The following is a 24,454-nucleotide window of genomic DNA, read 5'->3' as shown; positions in this document are numbered from 1 at the left end:
CCATGCAGAAGCATGTTCCCAGCTACATTCTGCTTTCCATTCTAAAAATACAGAGTAGGAGCAAGCCAGCGTGAAGTAAAATTAAGCTGGGATTCACTCTGCTCTGCTGCAGTGACGAATGCAGCATCTTTAAAAAGGTATCGAGATAGCCTGTATAAAAACCCACCTGTTCTCTCAGGTGAGAAAAGTAAAGTGGGCTTTTTGCAAAATAAAAAACTATACAACAAGATAATTACCAAAGTTACCTGCAAAGCAATTGAAAGTATTCAAACAGACTTTAAAAAGACCTTTAGCTTTGAGCCTATAAAAAGAAAAAGGCGTCTGTAGGAAACATAGATGAAAAAATAAAACTTTTTCAAATATAAAAAGTGTTCTGCTTTCAGACAAATTCAAGTAAATTAACATACACAATTGCATCTGGCAAATAACAGATGCTGAGTTTCAGCTAACTAAAAGCCCCAAAATATACACATACCACTAACATGGCGCAATAGTCTATGTACAGCCTTCTGGGACGGGGGCTGCTCGGAAACCTCTCAGTCACACAGATATCCCTTACGAGACAGCACCCTTTTTGATATTATCACAGAAAATGAAGTTTAAAATTAATTTAGGAAGTAAAAAAATATTCAGATTTTTACATATATTGGAATTACTAGACAAGTAAAAAGAAATTGATGATGAAAAAATGTTCATGCAAGATACCTGACCAGCAGTTCATTTGACTGAATGGAAAACAGTACATGGGGCCCGTTCTCTCGCTGGTGTATGTACACAGATATATATATATATATACACACACACACTTAGATTGGTGCGAGGCCCCTGGCTTCACTCTGGGGGCTGGCAGACCCCTGGTCCAGACAGCAGCAGATGTCTCAGGACAGGGAATCGCTCTGGTTCAAGCCGCCTCACCAGTTCCCAGCATCCGCACAGCTGTGGTGCTCTGAGGACCACATCTGGAAAGGTGTCCCAACGCCATGGAGCAAACCAAGACGTGCTCCATGGGCACAGGAGGTCTGGAATAGGAGCAGCACGTTTTGAGCCAAGCACAGGCAGGACCACTTGTTCCAAATGCACCTTCACCCCGGTGGGACGGGCACCTACCGCCTGTAGAGCAGAGGACACGCTGGCCTAGAGAAGGGGCAGCTGTTGCCTCCCAAGGGACAGCGGGTGATGAGCAGAAACGGAGATGTGAAGACTGTGGTTCACCTGCAGGCTGTGAACTGTCTGTCCCCATCCTTACAAGGGACAGACAAAGCACCCTGAGCCCCCCAGAGGGTTCCCGGCTCACTGATTCCCTTCAGGAGATGGTTTCATGGTATGCCACTGGTTTTCTGCTGTCCTCCATCCTGCCGTCCTCTCCTGTCCCAGGTGTTTACTCTCAGCCTTCAATCTTTGTGTTTACTTTAACATTTTCCTTGTGCCAAGCACCTTCTTCCCTCCAAACATCTAACTGATTAACTCGTTGAGTAGCTAATGCTCTTTCCCTCTCAGAAAGAGGCATGAAGGCTCGTCTGTGCTCCCTAGCCACCTGGGTCAACTCCTTCCACCACTTGAACTCATCTTGCCCCTCCAGTCTAGGGGCAAGTGCCAAGAACTCTATTTAGAATGAATGCCAATGCGTTACTCCTTTAAAAGACTCCTACTAGTCATTCCTTGCTGTTTTTAAGCAAAACCCAGAAGTCAGCCAGATTGGTGTCTCACAACAGCTTCTCTGGAACCCAGCAGTTCCAATTTGGGAATGCTTCCCTGGCAGCTCGGTCCTGCTCAAGCATGAAGTCAGCAAAACCACTTCCCTGCCTGACATGGGAGAGGACAACTGGCTTCCTAACGGTGGGCAAGAGCCCTCAGTGCTGCGTTTGTCCTTACGGGTTTATGTTGAGGTTGTAGGTTATAGCTGTCCATGTTTGCTCAATAGCACCTTCACTTTCCATTGCACTGCAGCCAAGTCCCTAGGACTACTTTAGGATGATCTGTTTCCTAATAATAGGAAGTGAAACTTTGGCCAAACCTCCTCCCTCCTTTTCAGAATCAGTGTCTGCAATAGATTTTCTCCATGTTTTCTTTTGCTCAACTCTTGGAGCTCTGTAGGATTCACACTCTGTTCTGTTTTGTTCTTCTGGTCCTGTAGGACTTACTGAATGCCTGCAAACTGCATGCAGTTGTGTTCTCTGTAGCACACCTTTCCAAGGAGGGGTTTGCCTTTTTTTCTGAAATTTCTCTTGAACACAAATAATGTTTTGCAACCAGTTATTAGGACTTGTGAGTTTTGCATCCTATTGTTTTCACATTCTTCTCCAGTAAGAGTAGAGGCTTGTGAAGTTCCTTCTTTGTCGTGCTGTGTACCAACCACCTCTGCTCTAAAGCAAGAGGTCATCTTTGCTGTAAGCAGACATAATGGCAGAGTAGCTTGGTTACAGGCAGTGATACTACACTTAGTAAGCCCACATAACGGTTAGAAGATGTACCAGTTCTCAGCTAGGAACCAGCCCCTAATCCATTTAATATCTGGAGTATATGTAACCATGACGAAACAAACGTACAAGTCCTCAGCTGGGACAACATCCAGTCAGGAGAAAGGTTTCTCAGGGCTACACCTGGTGAATTTCCAGTCAGTCTGAAGCTAAACATTGAGGTTAGAGAGATCATAAACACGCCTTCATTTCCTTCTTCAACATCTAGGAAATGACTGAAATGGTGGGTAGAGTTCGTGGTGCATGACACAGACCTGGTTCGGATGGTGCGTGGAGCCTCCTCGAGGGACGTGAACGTTCGGTCTAAACAGTGTTCCCAGTGCTCCAGCTCAGGTCCTGCTTTCGCCACAAATGGGCACGCTTTAAAACTTCAGAACTGTATTTTCTCACTTAAAATTCACCACCAGCAAGAAAATTAAAGCCAGCTTACATACTGAGGCATATATACTATCTCAAGTTATAATAAAATATGATTTGTTTGAAGAAAGAAGCTTATGAAAACTATTTGGGCCTATTATTTTCTCCTCTAAGCAAAATAAATACAAGAAACATAACACGTGGAATGCACTCTAGAAAATATGTCATCATTTCATAATTATGACACTGCAAATAACATAGAAAAAGGCTCAATTCTGTGCCTTATAAATTATCCAGATACCACGCAGTGTCAAGGGGAAAAAAAAAAATGCACCAAGTATTTAAAATATTAAATTAACTTATCGAGAGGAGTGAAAAGCGACTGTGAACCCGTGTCTATGGGAGAGGGATTTTATTTCCCACTGGTGCGTGACCGAGTCTGCGATATGTGGTAATAGCAATCTGCCGGATTGCATCTTCCGTCGGGCCCCGGTGGCCCCTGGGGTCCGGGTGAGCCTGGCGTTCCCGGTGGGCCTGGCAGGCCAGGAGCTGGTAAAACAGAGGCAGAATTAGTTAAGTCTGCCCCAGAGCATGTGCAGTGCCCCACATTTCATCAGTGACCCTCAGCTGCACACCAGCTCATCTGCAAGAAGGCAGGTGAGCCTGGCCTCATGTTATGACCAAATGCAGGAAGAAAGGCACCAGCATCAAACTGGCATGAGAAGCAGGAGAAAAGCCTGTTAGTTCGTAAATACCAATAGCAGAAATAAATTTGGACATGTGTACCTGAAGGGCCGGGTGGTCCGGGGTCACCAGGCAGTCCAATTCCAGGCTCACCTCTTTCTCCTTTCTGTCCTCTGTAACCTACACAGAATAAAGATATGAAAATAAGAGTATCCTCTTATTATAAACAGCAATCTTCTCTGTATTGTGTTGACAGGAGACTATTGAGACCAATGTAACTGGGAAAACACGTGTTCACTTCTTTTTCTGAGACTTGTATTTTTTTCTGAGACGGCTCTGACGTCTACATGTTCCTCCTGGAACCATTGCACCCTCTCCCAGAGGACTCTCGCTACGTTCACTAGCTGGACCTTTCCCTGGGATTTTAAGTTTTACCTTCCTGAAGTTCCTCTAATAAAGAACCAAATTCATACTGCACTCCAGTGTTACCCGTTCGATGAAGTGACGTAAAGCACCAAACCAAAGACCAGCTGGAGCCTGACCAGCCCTTCTCTGACAGATCCCAAACCGGGCGACACTTCACTCTCTCCGCTTGACATAAATCTTTATGTCTGCATGTTTTCAGACTGTAAAGTGGAGGTTGTATGCTCAAGCATTATGCCAGACATAAGAGGTTGTTACACCAACCCGCAGCACTACGTGGAATGAGGCATCTTTAGAGCTTGATGCAGATTACTGCTTCTGGCATGCAAAGCCTGCTTTGACTCAAATGCCTGCATGTTGCTAACAAAGCGTGATTACTAGTTATACTCTGAATATTTGTGTCCATTTTCTTCACAGGCCATAGCTTTCTATTTATCTAAATAGTTTCCACTCATGCTTAACCTGTTTCTTTTTCATTAAACTCTTTGTAAAAAAAAAAAAATACTATTAGTTGGAAACACTCTGGCTGTTTTACAGGACTCATGGGTATCAGTGTAATGATTTGCCTAATATTTTGAGTTAAAAAAATGCATCTAAAAATATAGCTTTTCTGTTTAAACCATGTAATTTATGTAGGAGAGTGGCTGAAAGTATCTTCCCTCCCCTGTGCCTCAGACTTTGACATGTAAGGTGGCATATGTTGAAGACTAATTTGTCAACTTCCAATCATGTTTGGAATTAAATTTGTTCAGCTTCAGGGACCAGTATATTTCTGGTGTCACGTATGCCATACAATAAACTTCCTCTTGGGAAGAGCTGTAACTTTATTTGAATTGAAAGAGGAGAGTCACGGCTGACCAGTCAGCACAGGGGAGTCAATCCACCTGATGTCTCATGGGCACTGGGAGAGGGATGGCAAAGGTTGTCTTGTCAGTGCGCTGTGATCTATGGCAACACTGGTACTTCACAGTACAACTGTGAGTCCTGTGGGTACCAATACAGGGTTGTTACACCAGACACAGTGCAGCAGGAGAGCTACACAGAGTATTCAAGCTTTCTGTTAAACACCAGCTCATTATACGCGTTGGTTGAAAGTCTATTATCTGTTGCAATCATTCTAGGTTTCAAAACAGAGCATCAATTATCTTCTCTCAGCACCCCAACAAGGAAATTACAGTGAGGCAAAAACATCAGAAATTGCATGCAGAGTGACGTGCATAACAAAAGGAAATCAACTGTTTAAAAGCTCACAGAGAACCAAACTTAATATTAATCATGCATTCTGGTCACTCAGCTGTGTTAAGCAGAACTGTACAAGGCATGTATGCACACAAGCTATAAAGACTCAGAAAAGGGAGGATGCAGGTGTTTGTATTCAGTTATGAATCTTGATTTTGCACTTTAATGACCACAGTAGTATTTATATCAAGTTGGTTTGTTCTGGAGATCTTGTGTAATGCATAATAGCTGCTACTGGTTGAGAAGCTCAATCATACAACCACAGGGTCTGCTACATTTCCTATTTATTATATATCTCTCTACGTTTCTTAATTTACAATAGACAGTTACAGTACATTTCTCACTACAAACCCAGCTAATGGTAATTTTACAAAGTAGTGCTGCCACTAATAATTTCTTTAAGTTTAAAGAAAAGAGAGAAATCACATTTATGGTATATCACATTTACAAGCTCCATGATAACCGCTACTGTAGGTATCTGAGACATCACAGTAGAAAAGCAATTGAGATGGACTGCAAGATTCTGTAAACATTACCGGAATTCAAGACAGCAAAGAAAAGACCCACAAGAGCAGAAAGAGCAGCCTGTCATTGCAAGTATATGACCCAGGGTAGTGCAAACCACTATTGGCTGCATCTGAATGTACACACAAGGGTGTATTTTGTACACAGTGACAGGTAAGTTCTGTTAACACTGAAGTTTAATACAAAAATTCCCAGGTATCTTTACTAAATATAATACTTTATGTAGCAGGGCATGAGCATGTCAGTAAACAGGCCTATATGTAAACAATCTGAACAATGTAATGTATAATTCTGGCAGGAAAATGTTTGATTTTTAATGAGGTATATTTTGCACAGAAGTAGGGCAATGATTACACTTCTACAGGATAATATCACCTTCTCTCTGAGCTTAAAGTGACAAACTCATACATAGTCAAAGGCAAATGTTACTATACACTTATATCAGATTTTTGAATTATTGTTTTTAATATAAAGGCACATGTAAGATGCTGTCTGTTTTTACTGGTAGAATTACAATTCCAGTAAGAGGTACCAGCTTAATTCAAAAGGCAGCTGCTTTAGCCAAGCCTTTCATTTGGGTTCCAGAAGTTTTGTTCTGATTTCTGCAACCCAGAAGTTGTGGTATGTAAATATGTACGCAACATAGGCAGTATGGTAAACATGTGGTAGCAGTATGTCACAAGTATGTGTTCAAACGGGTAAGTGTTCTGCTAACAGATGGGTGGTGATCACTAAAATTCAGGTTTTGGTTTGTTGCCCTCCACAAGCACCACGATCAGAAGCATCGCTACCAGAACACCCTCAGCTCTGCTTGGAAATGACACAAGTTCACGTCTGTGAATCTGGAGGTTAAAAGTTCTCTCATTCAAACAGCTCCATAAGGTACTTCACTTATGACATGCCAATATCTAAAGAAGTCTGAGGTTCTTTAATACATCTGTGAGGCAAACACATTACCACAACAGGAAGCAATCGGACTGAGGTATCCACTATGTTTTACTGTGCAAATACTCTGCATTCTTAAAAACAAACAACTGCAAAGCAAGAGGAAGGGTGCTAAGGGCAAGCCCTCTCATCCAGCCTCCAGTACATATTCTGAATTCCTCCTCTGTGTTATGGCCCTCTCAGCTGAGAGGCAGTAACTGAGCTTCAAACCAAAGTAAAACAGGGTAACTTCATCCTCCACAGCAAAGAACAGGTTAGAGAAGGTAATGCTTGTAATCAGTGCAGCTATTTCAGAGGAGTGACTGTGTCTGGACAACATCCACCACACTGGCTTCCTGATGTCAGCCAAGGTTTCTTCTACAATTCTCCCACCATGCGAATTAATAATTAGAATAAGAAACACACGTTTCACAACAGAGATTAGCAGTAAAGGTAAGGAACTTTCACTATTCATCACATGGTATTTTTCTTTCCTGAGCTCTGATGTTTGATTCCTCGAGGTATGAGTAATGAGTACCTATTAAAAAACCCCTCTTGTTTCTTTAATTTGTTAGAAACAGTGAAGTTTAACTAAGATGAAATATTCTTTTGACTATTGAGAAAAAAAACAATAGCCATATTAACACAAAGGATCTCTGGACTGCAAATCTATCCCAAAATGCACTCAGTCTAACAGACCAAAACTCACTTATTACTATAGTTTCAAAAATCCAATTAAGTCAGAGTTAACTGATCTAGATCATCTGTCTAACATATGACAAGCTGACTGTTTGCAAATGGATGGCATTGCTCTAGCTTACCTATGAAGTCTTGAAATAAACTCCCTGTTTGTCTATGAGACCTTCGCATCCTCTAAAACACACACAGGATAAACAAGATCCTCTGCTCCCCCTCAAGCAGATGCTGCACAGTTCACTGTAAGACTGCCTCACAGTATCAGCTTGCTGATGCATATGTCGTACATTATTTTTTAAGTGAAGAAATATATATAAAGAAATCTTCCAATCACTATTACATAGAGTCTGTTTAAAGACCAATTGCATGTCTCATAATTTAAGTTGTAATTATTTGTTTTCTTTTTATTTGCATGATGTATCTTTATTGAGACTGTCCTATAAAATCAAAATTATTTGTACCTGAACCACTGGGAAGTACCTAAGGTACACTATGAACGACCTTGCTGAAGGCCAGCAGGTAACAATTCTTAACTTAATTAGAGATGAATGATTCTATGCACAAGGGTCTACACATTCCTTAAATACACCTTTTGAAGACCATGCCTACGCTTCCAAAAGTTAATATCTATGTTTTTTTGCTTCTGGGACTAACCCCTACCTATTGGTTTGCTGAGCAGAAGGAGGCTCTGGTGGAATCTGGGCAGGTCACACCAGACCAGGTCCCAGGGGAACTGGTGCCACACTCAAGGTGCACAGAGGGACCCCTGCAAAGCTGCCAGTTTTGTGAAGCACCTCCTGGGACACAGAGCAACTCCTGCCCTTCCCGCTGGCTGGCTCCAGTGGGCTCCCTGCTCAGCGGGCAGCATCACAAACAGCCTCTGGAGGTGTTCGTTGAGGTCTTGTTAATTGCTCTCCAAAATCATCTACTTATTTCTCCTGTGAGGACAGGCTGAGAGAGTTGGGGTTGTTCAGCCTGGAGAAGAGAAGGCTCCGGGGAGACTTTACTGCAGCCTTTCAGTACTTAAAAGGGGCTGATAAGAAAGATGGGGACAGATTTTTTAGCAGGGCCTGTCGTAACAGGACAAGGGGTAATGATTTTAAACTAAAAGAGGGGAGGTTCAGACTAGACACGAGGAAGACTTTTTTACAGTGAGGTTGGTGAAACACTGAACAGGTTGCCCAAAGAGGTGGCAGATGCCCCATCCCTGGAAACATCCAAGGTCAGGCTGGACAGGGCTCTGAGCAACCTGATCTGGTTGAAGGTGTCCCTGCTCATTGCAGGGGGGTTGGACTAGATGACCTTTAAAGGTCCCTTCCAACCCAAACTATTCCATGATTCCTGTCACTGCCTGTATGGGACAAGTGATTCACTCTGCCAGCCCAGATGTGTATCACTGCACACAGCAAAACTCTGGAGCTGGCAATGTGGGCTACATCCAAGAGAGAAATACAATAAGGAACATCTGTCAGTCAAAATCAATGCATATTATGACTTAGGCTTATGTGCACACAGCGTGCCACCTTGATGGTCTCAGCCACACATGCATGTAACATGCTTCTGCAAGAAATCTTGTCTGCTGTGTCTTTTATGTCTGAAAATAAGCTGGAATATGGAAAGATATTTTTCAATCTGCTCAGAGATTCAAATTTCTTTTTGCTCTTATCACAAAACAATAACATGCACAGGCATAACTGGGGAAGGCATGAAGGTATTTGTAAGTGTGCTTCTCTCATGGTACTATCTCTTACTCAGAGTGTGAAAAGGAGGCAAGACAATTTTTTTTGTTTTCTTTCCTTGGCAGTGTAATTTAATGTATCTTTTGCTGTAGCAGAGAAGTAAATGCTTCTCACTTAGCTTACTTTTTCTAACCAAAAAGGAGTATTGAGCATATCAGTAAAATAAAGGGAAAGCCTGCGTACATGGGGCACTACTTTTACTTAAGCATAAGGCATGAAAAAGCAGCTTTATTTTTTTTCAAGCATAGCTATCATCTTTACTCTTGATGCTCACTAACTGGAAATGAAGCCTAGTGTAACATTGCACTTCCCAGAAGCATCTGAGACTGTCCACCACATACATCATCATTGAACAACCTGGCACTGACATTGAAGTTGACTTTTTACAGTGATCTGAATATTTAGGTAATGATGAAGTCAGTGTTGTAAGATTCTAAGCCTTTTATTGTTTTCCTTGATCCTTTATTCTTGTTCTTCTCATTCTGAGCTCATCACATTTTTCAAGCTTCTGTCAGGGCTTTGCGCTTATCAGTGTTAGTAAGTCTTTATTCTTCTCATAGCTTTAGGATCCACACATCTTCAGCCTTGCTGTCATGTTCTTCATTCCAGTCTGACTTGCTCTGACTCCAGAGCAGACCAAACTAACAAAAGATAATAAAGAACTACCTACAGATAAACTGCAAATTACATATTACCCACCCACAAAATATTATTCATCGATAAATCATTTTTTCCTTTTATTCTATTCTCCTCTTCCGTTTAATCTCTGAGAGGCTGACCCTACAGTAGAGCACAACTACCAGGAGCCTGGATCCCTCAAAGCCAATTTTGCAGTGAAAGACAGTTCAGTGACATGAGAATCCTACCCTGTCCAAATGCACTGCAACATACAAATTACTGTTTGGGGTATAGTGAAAAGCTGATTACTCTGAAACTGATTTGGGAAATCAGATTTTTCAATGTAAGAAGAATTCATGTGGTAATACTTCAGTTTTCACTGATTCTCAAAGAATATTTGCTTCAGTTTTTCCTTCTCTGTGTTGTCTCAGAATCAGAGCTGAGAGCACTTGGACTCTGAGATCAAATTTTGTTTCTTAAGTAAGATGGTCTCTCAGTATGAAGCAGGATCAGAATAGTTACATTAGAGTGCTGGCATAGTTTTTCTTCCTTGTAAAAGTATTTTGGCGAAAAAATAACTGCTGCAGTAGTCTACAGATCTGTCAGCTTTAGATATCTGTCAGTAATTATCTTTATCACTTATTAGAGTAAAATGCACTGATTAGGAGTTATAATCAGTAAAATTCACACATTTACTACAGGTTAATGTTTAGATCTAGTCTGGAAAAACATAAGCACAGTTTTAAAAGTTAATCATTAGGAAGCTAGATAGGTAATCCTGGTTTATTTAATAATCATTAGCAAGTGTATAAAGATTTCAAGATAAAATTAATGGGAACATTTTTTTGAATTCCTACCTTGAATTCCACGTTCTCCTGGTGGTCCTGGCAAACCATCATTTCCTGGTGGCCCTGGTAACCCATCTTTTCCTGGGGGACCTGGTTTTCCATGAGCCTGGGAGGCAAGCATTGCAGCAGGCAGCTTCAGCTGGGATACAAACTGAGCCATCCTTTCTTCATTAACAGAGGACACAAGAAAAAGTGGGTAAGAAATCTGCCAGCAAAATGTGGGAAAATAGATAAATCCCAAAGCCCCAGCTAAAGTAAGTTTCTGGAAGTAAGGTGTTCAATCCTCCTAAATGTCCAGATATTAAATGCTCCTCTAAGTACCGGGGTGTTTAGTTCCAACTGACTTCATGTCTGAGTCCTTACTCTCTGAAATAATCCAAATGATTAAAGTTTCTATTACTACTCTCTTTTACTAACGTATTACAACATTTCAAATGATTTCTGACTCCTGTTCATGGAGTACTTGAAATACACAATCACACAATAATTAGTACTTAGCATCCCTACAAAGGGCTACCTTATATGTTTATAACTCATATTAAATTGTGAAGTGAAACTTAAATACTGTGAACAGTTCTTGCAATGTGCTGACATCCTAAAAACTGTTGTAAAAAACTTGTAAGTGCTCAGCAAACATTATTAACTGCAGAGATTTTGGCATGAATTGTTCATGCTGGTAAAGTGCACTTTGTGTACATTTCGGTGTTCTTTAGAGGTAGACACAATAGGCACTAACCTTGAATCTGTCTCATTTATACTGGACTAAAAAACTTAACAAAGCATTCTATAATTTAGCTGGTATTTACTCTGGTGGAGTTTTAAGATTTAGGAAAAAATATAGAACAAAGAGAAGAGTGGGCATCAAACAAAAAGCAAGCAAAGTGATAGAAAATAGCCAGCGTGAAACAAGGCCAAAAATAGAAGATCTGTGGGAACACTAGTGAGGTGTAGAAAATGGAATAGCTATAAAGGCCACAACCAATATTCTCTGTAAGTAGGACACATTTTAATACTTTCTTTTTATGAATAGCCTAAACCTTGTTACCATTCCATTTGAATGGGAGAAGGAGGTAACTTCAGGCAACAAAATGCTCTTGAAATACAAAATAGGTTGGAGCCCTAAGTGGAAGCAGTCTGGAGAAGGGTAAAAATACACAGAGCGATGGCCTTGTTATAAAGTGAAAAATTGCCTGAAGAGTTTAAAGTTTCAAACTTTATATGGTTTCCTTTATCCACAAGAGTTAAAAGGTTTTGTATCTACAAATATTAACAACAAAATAGCTAAACACATTGCAGACATAAGAAGAGCTACTGTTAAGAGGTGTTCTAGTTGAGGCTTGTTTCAGACACCTACCTGAATCACGGCTCATAAGAAAATGCTGGGGAAGAAAAACATTTCCTTTTCAGAGCAAAGACATACCTAAGCAAGCTTTCACAGTGCAAAGGCCTTGGAAGAATCTGGTACCTGCCGGCAACTGTGCCAGGAGTCGGTGTCTGCCAGGGAGCTTTGGAGCTCCCTGGGGGTGTTTGCAGAAAATGCACAGCAGTTCACACCTGCACAACTGGAAGCTGTCGAACCTTTCTCTCATTTAGATAGTCAGCCACCAAGGGGCCAGAATAATTAGATACTTCTATTGTCTCCACTTTAGTAAATCTTCAGTGTCTTAATAGTACATTGTAGATATGTATGTATCTGCAATTATACATGATACATCTATGTGTCTACATTAAGAAATACATATGTTTGCTATTACGATTTGCAGCAAACTACCTTTGAATGTTAATTAAAAGATTACATAAAGAAGCACTCTGGTTAACAGATACTATAATTTGTAATTGTTTGAACACAATTATATTAAGTAGACTTAAACAACAGTAAGCATAGCTACAGCAACAAGACAGCTGCCAAGTCCAATGTAAGTTATATAACATAAAGAAATGTATATGAAAACTATACGGATGTAAAACATCTAGAACAGAATTTAACATTTACATTTAGTTGTATAATACTTCATCTTACCTTCAAAAACCTTAAGAACCTCCTGTTTGATATATCTTTTTATTTCTTCAAGTGAAACCGAATCAGCCTGATGAGGAAACAAAAAGATTATATGTATCAGAGGAAACATATAGAGGGTACTTTATCATGCTACAAAATAAAAAATATGCTGAAATTAGCATTAAGTGTGTATAGTGTTCACCAAAAATTTAATATTTTAATATATTCATGTTATTGACTTAACTGCAAAGGCCACTTCATTGTACATACATCATGTTATTACAAAGACCACTACTACCATGAAGTGGAAGAGGTGCTCTCAAGCATCAGGATGATCAGCATATTATATGTTTTGAAACTAATTTCTATAAAATGCTAAGGAAGTCCAGTGACACTGCTTTGCTTTATTTGCCTCTTGCATAGCATTTGCCAACTTCTCAGCCCCTCTAGTGACCACCTGCTTTGATGCACAGCCCACTAACTAAAACAGCATCACAGGACCAATAACTTCATTGGAAAAGATTTTTAGAGCGTTACTCTACCTGACTGAAGGTAAAAAGAATCCACAACACGGATGTGTGTCTGTGCGCACATGGAGACAAACCAAGATATCTACAACTGGCAGGTAACATTTCATTATCTTTTTAAATGCTGACTTGCCTTTTATTTAGAATCATTTTTGTTTGCAAAGATGTACACTTTAGTTCTTAAGAATATGAAAAACTTAAAAATTATCTGTATTGAGAAGCCGTACTGATTTGTCAGGACTAAAAAACCAACCAACGAACCAACCAACCAACATGCTTGATCATGTGGGTATATCTTTTCCGCGTCTGTTAACTGAACACTGAAATGATCTCAGAGATATCTTACATTTTCTGATAGGGTATTGCTCAGTTGAATTTCCACTGCCCAGCACATGCTGCTTTCATGTTGTCTGAACTCACAAACACCCAAGAAACACATGTTTATTTTACCGGAAACCCTGGGGGTCCTGGTGAACCTGGGGGACCTTGATGACCTGGCGATCCTGGATAACCTCTGTCTCCTGGTGGCCCAATAGGACCCACGTCCCCCTTTTCGCCTGACGGGCCAGGTTTCCCTCGTTCGCCTTGTGGACCTTTGTCCCCTGGAATACCCTGGTCACCCTGTGTAAAATAAAAGCAGAAAGAAAACCATTGCACACAGGGAAACAAACTAGTAAAAGTCACCCAAGAATGCTAACGAGAAAATTCTTCCCTGTTCAGAAATAGATTACATGAGTCATGCAGGGAAGCTGATGTTACAGGCTAATCCGTCTCTCTTGAAAATACAGCATGTGACATTTTGTCTTCTTACACTTTTAATGTTGAAGTCAATGACAAAAAAAGAAATGGATTGACTCTAACCCACTTTTCAAGGACAGAAATTGGGTGCAGAAAGTTTATAAGCCCTTATACAAGGACCTAGAAATTTCAAGTACAGCATAGGTAGAATTCAGATGCTCAAATTCCCCAGGCACAGGGCATCTGGCTTTTTTCCATAACTTTGCTTAGAAGCCTAATATTTTACTTTTGCATGTACAAAAAATCTCAGTTAATCAAAAAAACAACTGATACACAATTCCGTTTATAACAAGTGAATTCCTTGCAAACAAAATAAATGAAAGGTCAATGTTCTGGCCAGGAACAGCTTTGATCATGGCTGAGATGGCATTTAAATTTGTTTCATTTGTGAATAATTAAATCTTTTAGAGTAACTTAATGTATCAGCTACCAGTTCACCAAACTACAGCTGTGGAGCAGAGTGCTGCAAGTCACACATTCAGGTTGCTTCTGAACATCTGGAAGTTCCTAAGGGTCACTGATCACCCTTGCTGTGTCACTTAAGCTAATGTTGAGCTCCACTGTAAGGAATAAACAGCACCAAGAATTGATCATATCATTAACAGATAAATTCAGAATCTACATTTATGAGGCGTAAATAAATATAGTTAATTGCATTCTTAATCTACAGCAAGTGCTGGTGAATATTCAGATCTGAAGTGCCATTAACTGATAAACAAGAAAAAGTATATTTATATTCTTAAGTCATATTTACATGCCTCGAAAGGCTGAAAAAGAAAAAAGAAAGGATACAAGTAGGAGGTTGTCCAATATTTTTATTACCTATCTACCCTCCAATCTGTATGATTTCCAGTGAGTCAGACCTTATTATAACTAAACTTCACTACAAATACCACTGTGACTTGTGATGTTTTATTGCATTAACTGAAATCATGATGCATTCTCAATTTAAGTTTTAATTACCCTTAGTAAGAGTGCAGAAGTTCTGAACTCTGGAAAGTCTACCATGGGGTGGGGGGTGGGAAAAAGTGTCAAAATCTGAAACTTCATGATCCCATGCCTTTAATTTTAACCTTCGTTGAGGGTTGACTTTGGCTGGCTGCCACGTACCCACCCAACCGCTCTCTCACTCCCCCTCCTCAACAGTACGGGAAGAAAATGAGATGGAAAGCTTCTGAGTCCACATAAGGACAGGAACACCTCTTACTAACAACCATCAGGGGAAAACAGACTTGACTTGGGGAAGATTAATTTAATTAATTTAATTGATAATTTGGGCAAAACTCGAAATATGCAGCATATGAATGACTTCCAAAAATACACAGCTAATTTAGCTATTTAGTAGAAAAAACAGAAGACATGATGTGATACCCAAAAGCCACCTGTCACCCTTCTCAAAAGACTCTCTCAGGAGTTGATGGGAGCAGGAAAGGGAGCGTATGCACATTGCAGGCAGAGTAATGTTCCAATGGAAGAAGCTTACCTTTTCAGGTTTCTACAAACTTTAAGATTTATAGGAAAAAATGTTCTGTCCTGCATACAGCTATTGTCTCAGTATGTGTATTGAAGCACCCCGAGAAATTCAGGGCAGAGGAAAGACTCTGACTGAGAAGCAGAACTTTTGTAGTCTGCAGGGAAGAGGCTCTTTCCTGGCCTTAATGAAGTTTTTGCATCCAACCTTCTCCTCCTACTTCACTCATAGCAACCTGAAACATTATATAAATTGAAAAACAACTCCTACTCAACCACATTATTGCAAAACTTGAAAGAAGTATAGTCTTTAATATAATTTTTGGTTCACTTTTTTTTTTAGATTGAAGTTCAGAATAGGGAGCCACTGAACACACCATTTTGCCTGGAAGTGCTACCACACATGCATACACCCATAAGTATTAAAAAAAAGATGTCTGAAGATGACTATACTTACAAGTAGCCTTAATTAAAAATGCATTCAAGGCACAAATATGCATATATAATTTCTCAGGTTTATAACGCTTCAGAGTAGGTATGGAAAGCTATTCTACTAGAAATAAAGAAAAACACAGGTTTCTCTCAGACCATGGTGCTAAGGCAGTGTGAAGCTGACCATGGAATTGTTTTTCCTCTAAATAATTCTAATTTTACAGGCTGCCAATGGGCAATACTACAGCCAGTTTTCAAACAAGCATTTTTAACTGTCTCCACTGTTTTCTTTGTGTTTGGAAAAAAAAGCCTCGTAAAAATTAATAAGAATATCTCATCTCTTCCCCCACATCCCTCTTCAAACTCTCCTTTGCTATTAATTGTACAAAAACTAGGGCAGGACATTTGCATTTTGCGATCTGCGGCTAGTCTGCTGATTTATTAAGTCCTCTTTCTTCCTAGTGTTCTACAGTCTCTTACATTTAATCTTGTACTAAATTCCGTGCAGGAGCAGCTATTGTTTTGCCTGAGTTTCTACATGTCCTAATTCAGCGGGATCCTGGTCCGTGTTGAGCTACACAGGCAATAGCAATAAATAAGCCAGCCACCAGCACTTTAATCTGTTGTTGAAATGACTTGAAAGGCATATTTTTGATTGTTTTCAACTGGTTTGTCATTCAGTTTATAAAGTAGTAATAACAGGAGCGTTTAGTCACTCACAGGATGTATAAGATTATTTCAGGCCAGGTGACTTCTTCCTTCTTAAAACAGACTCTAGAGGGATATACTTATTAGATATGAAAACCTCATTTTGTTTTGTTTTGTCCTTCCAATTCTGGTGCTTCTCTTTTCTATAATTGCAACAGCTGGTCTCAAAGCAAAGGAATATGCTGTACAGGAGAAATAATAATGGCTGCAAGAAAACCTTGACTTTGTGTTATTTTCTGTAATCATTGCAATTTCTCACAGAAGCAGGGCTCTAACACCTGATTCACAGGGGGAAAAAACAACTCCAACTCCCTCACTGATCTCTAATCTGAGATGCAGACTTCTCTGTGTATTTCACTGTTATTTCTTAGGCAGATCACCCCTTGTTATCAACAAAACTTTTTTTTTTTTTCCTGCAGAATTTTAAGGAACAACTGACAGCTTTCTGGAACTATATTGAGATACTGTATTTGGCATATTTATAACTTTCCTATTATAAAAGGTTGTAAGAGATTTTATCATGTGAGACAAAAATACTTCTTGAAATTGACATATTTTTAACATGAAACTATATATTTATTTAATTTTTATGTGTATACATGTATATATATACATACATATATATATATATATTTTTACTCTGTGCAGAGAGAGCTAGATCATGACATGTTTGCCAGTGATCCCAGAAGTAAGAGAGGATTCAGGCATCTGTGATCTTTCTGAGGGCAAGCATATTTCCATATTTCCATCTATAGCAACATGCACGTGTGTGTGTATGTATGTACTCTGTCACCGAGGAGACTGCAATGAATACACCGTCTTCTCTTACCCTGAAGCATCTCAAGTTTCACTCTGATGAAGTGAGCTAAGGCTGTGTCTCTGCCTCCCACAGACTTTTCCAAAATTCTCCTCCCTGTCAGTGTGTTTCAAGGTCATGCACTTACAGGTCCAGCCTCCTCTTCTGGCTGTATGTGCACAGCACTCTTTGCAGGGCATTCAGATGGGCTGACACTGAGAAGGTCAAGGCTGAGCAGTGTTATGTACCACCTGCACAGGAGGTGGCAAAGTAAGAAGGTTCTTACATTTCATTTGTGTCCTTAAAGGCAGAAACAGAACATTGCTCCTGTAAGGGGCAATTATTGTAAGAGTGGTTAAAATCTTGTATCTCCTCAATGTCATAAAGCCACACAGAATCATAGAATGTCCTGAGTTGGAAGGGACCCACAAGGATCATCAAGTCCAGCCCCTGTCCCTGCATATGACAACCCCACAGTTCACACCATGTATCTGAGGGTGTTGTCCAGTCTCTTCTCGAATACTGTCAGACTTGGGGCTGTGACACCTCCCTGGGGAGCCTGTTCCAGTGCTCCACCACCCTCTGGGTGAAGAACCTTTTCCTAATGTCCAACCAAAACCTCCCCTGGCACATCTTCCTGCCATTCCCTCAGGTCCTGTCATTGGTCACCAGAGAGAAAAGATCAGCATTTTCTTTCCCAGACTACACAGGGAGGTACTCTTCTGGCTCATCAAACACATGTGGTATCAATTGGATTACAACTTCAGAGCTTTAGAAAAGTTAAAACAGGAGCAAACCACATGCTAAGATTTTCTTTGCTTTAGCAAAATAAAGATCACCTCTCACCTCCAATAAAGATTCCTGCACACCATGATCTCATTACCGTGAACAGAACTGCCTAAACATTTCATAAGCAGTAAGATATTGCACTGACACTCCTGCTGCCTAAGTGTAACAAGCTTGTTTTATATAAAACACAATTTGTGTTTGTGACATACAAACCTCCCAGGGATAATGATGGGGAAAGCTTTATAGTTTTTCTGAAGTCCGATGGCATCACAACAGGATTAGCTACTTACTCATTTTCAATCTATTGATCAATTTACACTGTCCAGGCCAACTGTGTTAGAAAGTCTATAAAGTATGTTTTTCCTCTAAATGCAGAAGCAAATCAATTTTAATTCCTTAAAGCGGTGTTTAGTTATAAACCTCTTAGTTGTCTAAGAGACCACTCGAAATTCACAGAAAATGAATTTCTTTTTTTTTTTTTTGTGCAAAATATGTGCTAATGAGGTGCTTAGACACTCAGTAAAATAAAAGAGTTATTAAAACAAGGGACTTACACGTTCTCCTTTGGGGCCTCGGTCTCCTGGTCTCCCCACAGCACCCTGGAAAATTGTTTTTGAAAAAAAGATGAACATATCACTTAAGGTTTGTTGTTGTTTTTTTTTTTTTTTATATATTCACCTGTTAGTAGAACTGAAAGCAACTGCCTAGGATTAACATGTATGGTAACTGTAGAAGAACAAAATGCGCTAGTACGAAAAAGCATGTTTTCCTACCGGAGGACCTGGTAATCCATCTTTTCCATTGATTCCCTATTAAAAAAACCAAACCACAACATTTTAAAAATAAATATGGTTATCTATATGAGTTTTAAAAATAGAAAAGGTAAAGTTCAATGTGTACCTATTCTGAAGCTGTGGAGGCAGCAGTTTGTGTGGTTACAATATTAAAATAGTCACAAATAGTCTTGAGGTATGTGAAACAAAAGAGGTCAGGGCCTTACTGAACTGCCACCACGTTAAATTTGAGCTGAAAGTAGTGCAAGAATATCTTCAGCATCAAGATGTGCATGAACTTTAATGAGCATGCAACTTTAAATGACAAATGATATGGTAATTCTGCAAGTATGTGGAATCTGGACCTGTACTTGCACTTTTCCAGTCCCAGCTAGTCATTATACAACCTTGGAAGAGATTTGTCTTGTTCTGGATATTAGCCCTGATGCCCCATTACCCTTCTGCTGTTAGAGAGATTATGCCTTATTATTAACAGTAAGCGGCCAGATCCACTCTTTGGTCCTTAGGACTTGTGGCACAGTGCAGATTCAGCCTTCTGGGCTAAACATATCTATTTCCCAAAAGAGGGTGGTCTCATATCACCTACTAGAAACAGTCTCAGGCCCCTGTTATCCTCCAGACTGGAATGTGGCATTATCTGAGAGTCCTAGTTGGCCTGGGTCAAGAAACTGTCATGTTAACCACTGCACAATACCAGATAAATGCTCTGGCACTGTTGAACTTACCAGGATATACCTGGATCTGCACTTGCAGTAAATTCACTGCTGTTTCACTGAGTGAGAAAGAAGGACTTGCATGAGCAAAGACATCAGAAGTATTTCCTTCTTATTCATACTGCGAAGTGGGATTTTGCACAGATTAGGCACCTTGGCCCAATTTGCCGCTGTTACAGAAATCTTCTTTCAAGATGGAAGCGTAACGTGGAGACACGCCGAGAAACTGAAACACTTCACTTCTTGTGTTTTTCCCCAAAACACCAAGCTCAGGGGGAGATAATGAGTGTGCTACCCTAGCTGAACCACTTCTGGAATATAAACTGTGTTGTTTCCAACCAGCTCAGACAATGCCAGCCACACTGCTGTCACACTTTTTATCTAATAAAGAGGTCAGATTATACATATCCTAAGTGAACAGTGAATGCTTCAGCCACAGTGTTGCACCACCTGTGTGCAGAAGAGTTATGAAGTTTATTCAGACATGAAGCACTCGCCTCTCTATCTATACTGAAAGTGAGAATGGACTTTGTCACCCCATCCTTTATAGACTGCATTGAATGTTTGGGTTAATATTCTCCTTCTGAAAAAATACTACAGCAGCCTTTGTGTTAACAGGATCCAAAAGATCCTCATAAGACCTTTAAAGGTAACATATCAGTAACACTGACTATTAAAACATCACAATACCAGGAATTCTTGACTGGAGGGTTAATATTGAGCACTGTGGCTCTAGATGTTCTTCAGATGTTACCTAGCCTAACACAAAGAAAGATGTAATCTCACTTCTTTTGTAACTTCTGATAAACTAATACACATCCTTGTGCAGTGAACATATGTATTCAGTATAAAATTGCTTACTGGTTTTCCTTGTGGCCCTTCTGGCCCTGGGAAGCCTATATCTCCTATAGGTCCTCTTTCACCCTAAGAAAGAAGAAAACATGCATATAAATCCACATGTAAAATCTTGCATTTGGTATTTGTGTATTATCATAAGAGTCCAGAACTCAAATCTGTACTTACAGGTTCCCCTGGCAGCCCTGGGGACCCAGGAGATCCCGGCTTTCCCTACAAAAAGAGAATGTCATAAATTCAAATTACTAGGAAGCAAAATATGAATTTATTTTAGGTCAAAATTAGGCGATGATATAAATTTGAGTGAAATATGTTAATGCTTAATAAAAACTTTACGTGAGAAAAAGAAATATTTTACCAGATCTTTTTAATATTTGTGCCATGCTAATCTAGCTCTTACGTACAACATAACTCAATCATTTGGTCTTTACCCTTTCTGAGCACTTTATTTTACACCACCATGATTTCCTCCTTTAGCACTCATAGTCAGATCTGAGTTTATCACTGTATATGTGAAATCAATTATTTTTTCCCCCCTCAGGTACTTCCTAGTCCTGATTTTTTTCTTTTTTAAAGTGGTTTATTACTGACTTAACATATTTTGCAATTTTTCTTCATGCCCTTTTCAGCTACTTTTATTACCATTTTATGTTCAGCCTGCCAGAATTCACAATCTTTTCTTATCTCATCATTTAGACGGTGACTTTAAATATCCTTATTTTTTTAAATGATGCTTTGCTTTTAACAACCTATCTGGTTAGGTCCCAGACAAGAATTTACAACCCTGAACCTATATTCCCTGGAAATATCCTTAAACCAGATCCTCAGCTGACTTTCATAAGTTAGAGATCTAACACATCAGTGCCTGTGACAACTTCAGGAACAACAGGACTGAGGATTCATGCTGAGGAAATAGGCATTAGTGGCAATTCTTGCAGAATCTCAGTTCAAGCTTCCCTGATAGTCCTGCTCAGGAAAAAGCCAAAGCTAAAATGAAATGTTTATATCCCCAAACAGGAAAAAGGGTCCACTATTCAATCTAGGGAATAATGTTAGCCAAAGAGGACAAATTCTCTTCCAGTTAGATACGTGGATATATTTAAAAAAACTCTTTCTAGACTGCTAAAAAAACCTGTCTATCATGAAGTGTATTAATTTGTTAATTAAAACTGCTTAGCATAAAATATGACAGCAAATAATTTATTTCAGAGGATTTTACTAGAGGAATTTACTAGAATGAAATGTGATTAACAGAATGCAACTCCATCAGTAATGACAGGAACTCACTAGATAACCATACCTAGCTAGAACAGAGAGCAGCAAGAATAAGACTTGGAATGTATCCAGTGGTAAATACACAGGGAATGAACAACTGGGATCATCCTATCTGGCTACTGCATTATTGATTCATATTTCAGAGAAACAAACTTTGAAACTCTTAAATGGGCTGTAAAACTCACAGGAATACTTCTCTTTTTCCATTAAATGTGCAATTTTACCTTGTTTTAGGATAACTTAACTAAATAAAGCTATTTAAGCTGATATTTTCCCTTGCAATTCACAGTAAATAGACTAAATCAGTGGCTAATGGATATAGGAGTGCAGAGGCACAGACTTCTCTGTATTTCACGAAACACATATTTATAATTTAAAAACAGCTCCTGAATGGATTGGTAGCTGCCCAAATTTAATACTAAACGTATTTGCATATAAATATCTCCATACTGCCTGCTGAAATATGGATAACCTTTTTTATTAAACTGTGAATGCAATCTAAAGAAAAGTTGTCTTCATTTCCTTTAGGAACACAAATGAATAATTATGATTTCAATTTATCATTAGCTACATTTACTTTCACCTACAACAAAGCTTCTGGATGACTTTCAGAAGCTTCTCTGAATATCACACGTAAATAGCTGACAAAGCATTCCCTTAAAACAAATGTTTGATTGACTTGATATGCAGATCCTCGTGGATTGCAAGAACTAATGTTCATAATTTCTCTTTGTGATAGAAAGATGCACAGAAGTTTATGCGTGCCCAGGAGCACAGAAAATGACTTTGTCTATATTAAACTGAGGCAATCAGAAGAATCTCATATGCTTTCTGAACTGAGCATATGCAGCTTCAAATTCCAGCTTTATCATGTATTCCCACCATTTCCTCTTCTCATTTTAATAATAATATGAACCCTTAGCGGTATAAAAACTCTAATCTCTTTAGGAAAAACACATCATGCCTATAAAGGGTTAGCCAAGAACTTGTGTTCCACAAACAGTGACTGAGATTACAGCTCAGCACCTTGCTTGACCTGTTTTTTCAGCTGCTTCTAAGACACTGAGTTTTCTTTAATGAATATACGTACCGGTGTCCCTGGTACTCCTGCTGTGCCAGCTGGTCCACGGTCACCCTGAAGAAAAGATAAATCTACACTTACATGGTAACACTCAAACCAGAAGTTTGTTTGTGGATTCCCATCAAAACCTGAGGAAGGATTATGGAGTGAACTGAAAATGAGGACAAGAGCCAGGCTCTGCTTAATGCTAATATTTAGCTCTGCCGCCGACTCATTTTACAGACTAAAGCAAGTAACTTAAATCCTTTGTTTAGGTTCTCTTGCATAATGTCATAATTTCCATGCTATCCCTTATACTCTGCTTGAGGGCTTCCTTGAAGAGGGATGGAAAGTCCCTGACTCATCTGTACTTTTCCAGATAATTATAATTTATGGTCATGACAATGACCAAAATCAACATAGGGTAATTCACTATCAATATCCCCATATTTAAGATGTATCTTTCAAAGAAGTTTTTGCCTTCCTGCTACCCAGTCATCCATTTGCTGCAAGTCAGCATCCTTGACTTGCTTGTGCCACAGTCCTTTCAGGGCAAAGCTCCTCCCTTTAGCATACGGTCACCTTCCTCTATGCTTCCAGCTATGACAATGACTCCTATGCTGCATCTGATGAATTGTGGGCACAAATTCACCTTTCTCTCTTGAGGGGTCTATAACCCCAAGCAGATGGATGGAGCTGACCACAAGTGAATCTCTAGAGGTAAATTTGCCCTAACACACTGCTGACATATGCCAGTCTGTAATAGTACAATCTGCTAGTGTAGCTAACAATGGTTAAAACTGTAAGAAAAAAACCAGCCTCCTAATGTCATGTCAAATCATGTCAAAACCTCTGACACAGTTAAAGCCATACTAACAGGAGAATATTTATGTGAGGTGGGTTTACCCTGTTTTGCAAACGCTGTGCCTACATCAATAGAGCCACATTCTGTTCTGCAGAACAGCCCCAGGAGATGCTGGGATTTCTGGTTTCTGTTCTTACACCTAAAGCTGATTTATCTCCTTCTCATCATTTTGTTCAGGTAACACCGTGAAAACGCTGGTAGTTAGAAACACTTAACTCCATTATACAAAGTGTAGACAGATGACAAGTTAAATTTCTGACCTTGTTTCTGGAGAGAGAAGCTTGCTTACAGGCCACTGTTCAATCTGGAGACTTAGAGAAGTCACTTAATGCAAGTTCCCTCTGCAGTGAGTAACACGATGTGCTCCTCGGGAACACTGGAGCACTGCAGGTCTGTAGCAGGGTATGCTGGCTGGAGTGCTGCATTGTCCCCATGGTTATTCTGCACCCAGAACCTGTAGCCGTGGTGTTTTCCTTACACACTGGCTATGATAGTGAAGCCAGAAATTCCCAAGAATTCCCTTGCAGCTTTTTTCCTTTTCATGGTTATTCTGGTCCTTTCGGTGATGTGATCAGAGCATAGCTGCACAAGCCACAGTGCCAGCACAGCTGAGGGAAGGGACATTTTACCCCAAAGATGCAAAGTTCTTAAGGCACTTCATGAAATTACCATGAAATGACAGCCAGCTTTGTCTGTGGAAGATGGCATTCTGCTACACAGATGTACCTAATAGCTCTAAATTAAAAACCAGCATGCACTGTACTGTTGGGACTAGCAAGCAGACGCTTAGATACTGTTCATTTATTAGCACCAGGAGTGTGGAGCTTTGACCAAATTTAGTTA

At 39.7% G+C, this 24,454-nt stretch overlaps 1 protein-coding gene across 8 annotated transcripts in view; it reads right to left on the bottom strand.

Annotated features, from left to right (window-relative positions):
- Positions 1 to 2,848: 2,848 nt before the first annotated feature.
- COL19A1 (collagen type XIX alpha 1 chain) overlaps positions 2,849 to 24,454 on the bottom strand; it is a 192,300-nt gene continuing 170,694 nt past the window's right edge. For 7 of the 8 annotated variants that reach the window (XM_065056225.1, XM_065056229.1, XM_065056230.1 and 4 more), the window contains 10 exons: positions 22,777 to 22,821; positions 20,580 to 20,624; positions 20,418 to 20,480; positions 18,823 to 18,858; positions 18,604 to 18,648; positions 13,507 to 13,677; positions 12,551 to 12,617; positions 10,540 to 10,695; positions 3,621 to 3,698; positions 2,849 to 3,383 (listed from right to left, as the gene is read on the bottom strand). In XM_065056225.1, coding sequence (XP_064912297.1) covers positions 3,247 to 3,383; positions 3,621 to 3,698; positions 10,540 to 10,695; positions 12,551 to 12,617; positions 13,507 to 13,677; positions 18,604 to 18,648; positions 18,823 to 18,858; positions 20,418 to 20,480; positions 20,580 to 20,624; positions 22,777 to 22,821 — 843 coding nt within the window. In that variant the 3' untranslated portion in view covers positions 2,849 to 3,246. Of the gene's footprint in view, positions 3,384 to 3,620; positions 3,699 to 7,717; positions 9,706 to 10,539; positions 10,696 to 12,550; positions 12,618 to 13,506; positions 13,678 to 18,603; positions 18,649 to 18,822; positions 18,859 to 20,417; positions 20,481 to 20,579; positions 20,625 to 22,776; positions 22,822 to 24,454 lie in introns of those variants that run through there. The other variant, XM_065056231.1, reaches the window with a different exon arrangement.

This window comes from Columba livia, chromosome 3, assembly GCF_036013475.1.
Source record: "Columba livia isolate bColLiv1 breed racing homer chromosome 3, bColLiv1.pat.W.v2, whole genome shotgun sequence".
In the NCBI taxonomy this organism is placed as follows: Eukaryota; Metazoa; Chordata; class Aves; order Columbiformes; family Columbidae; genus Columba; species Columba livia.
This window is presented reverse-complemented; position numbering and strand designations above follow the sequence as displayed.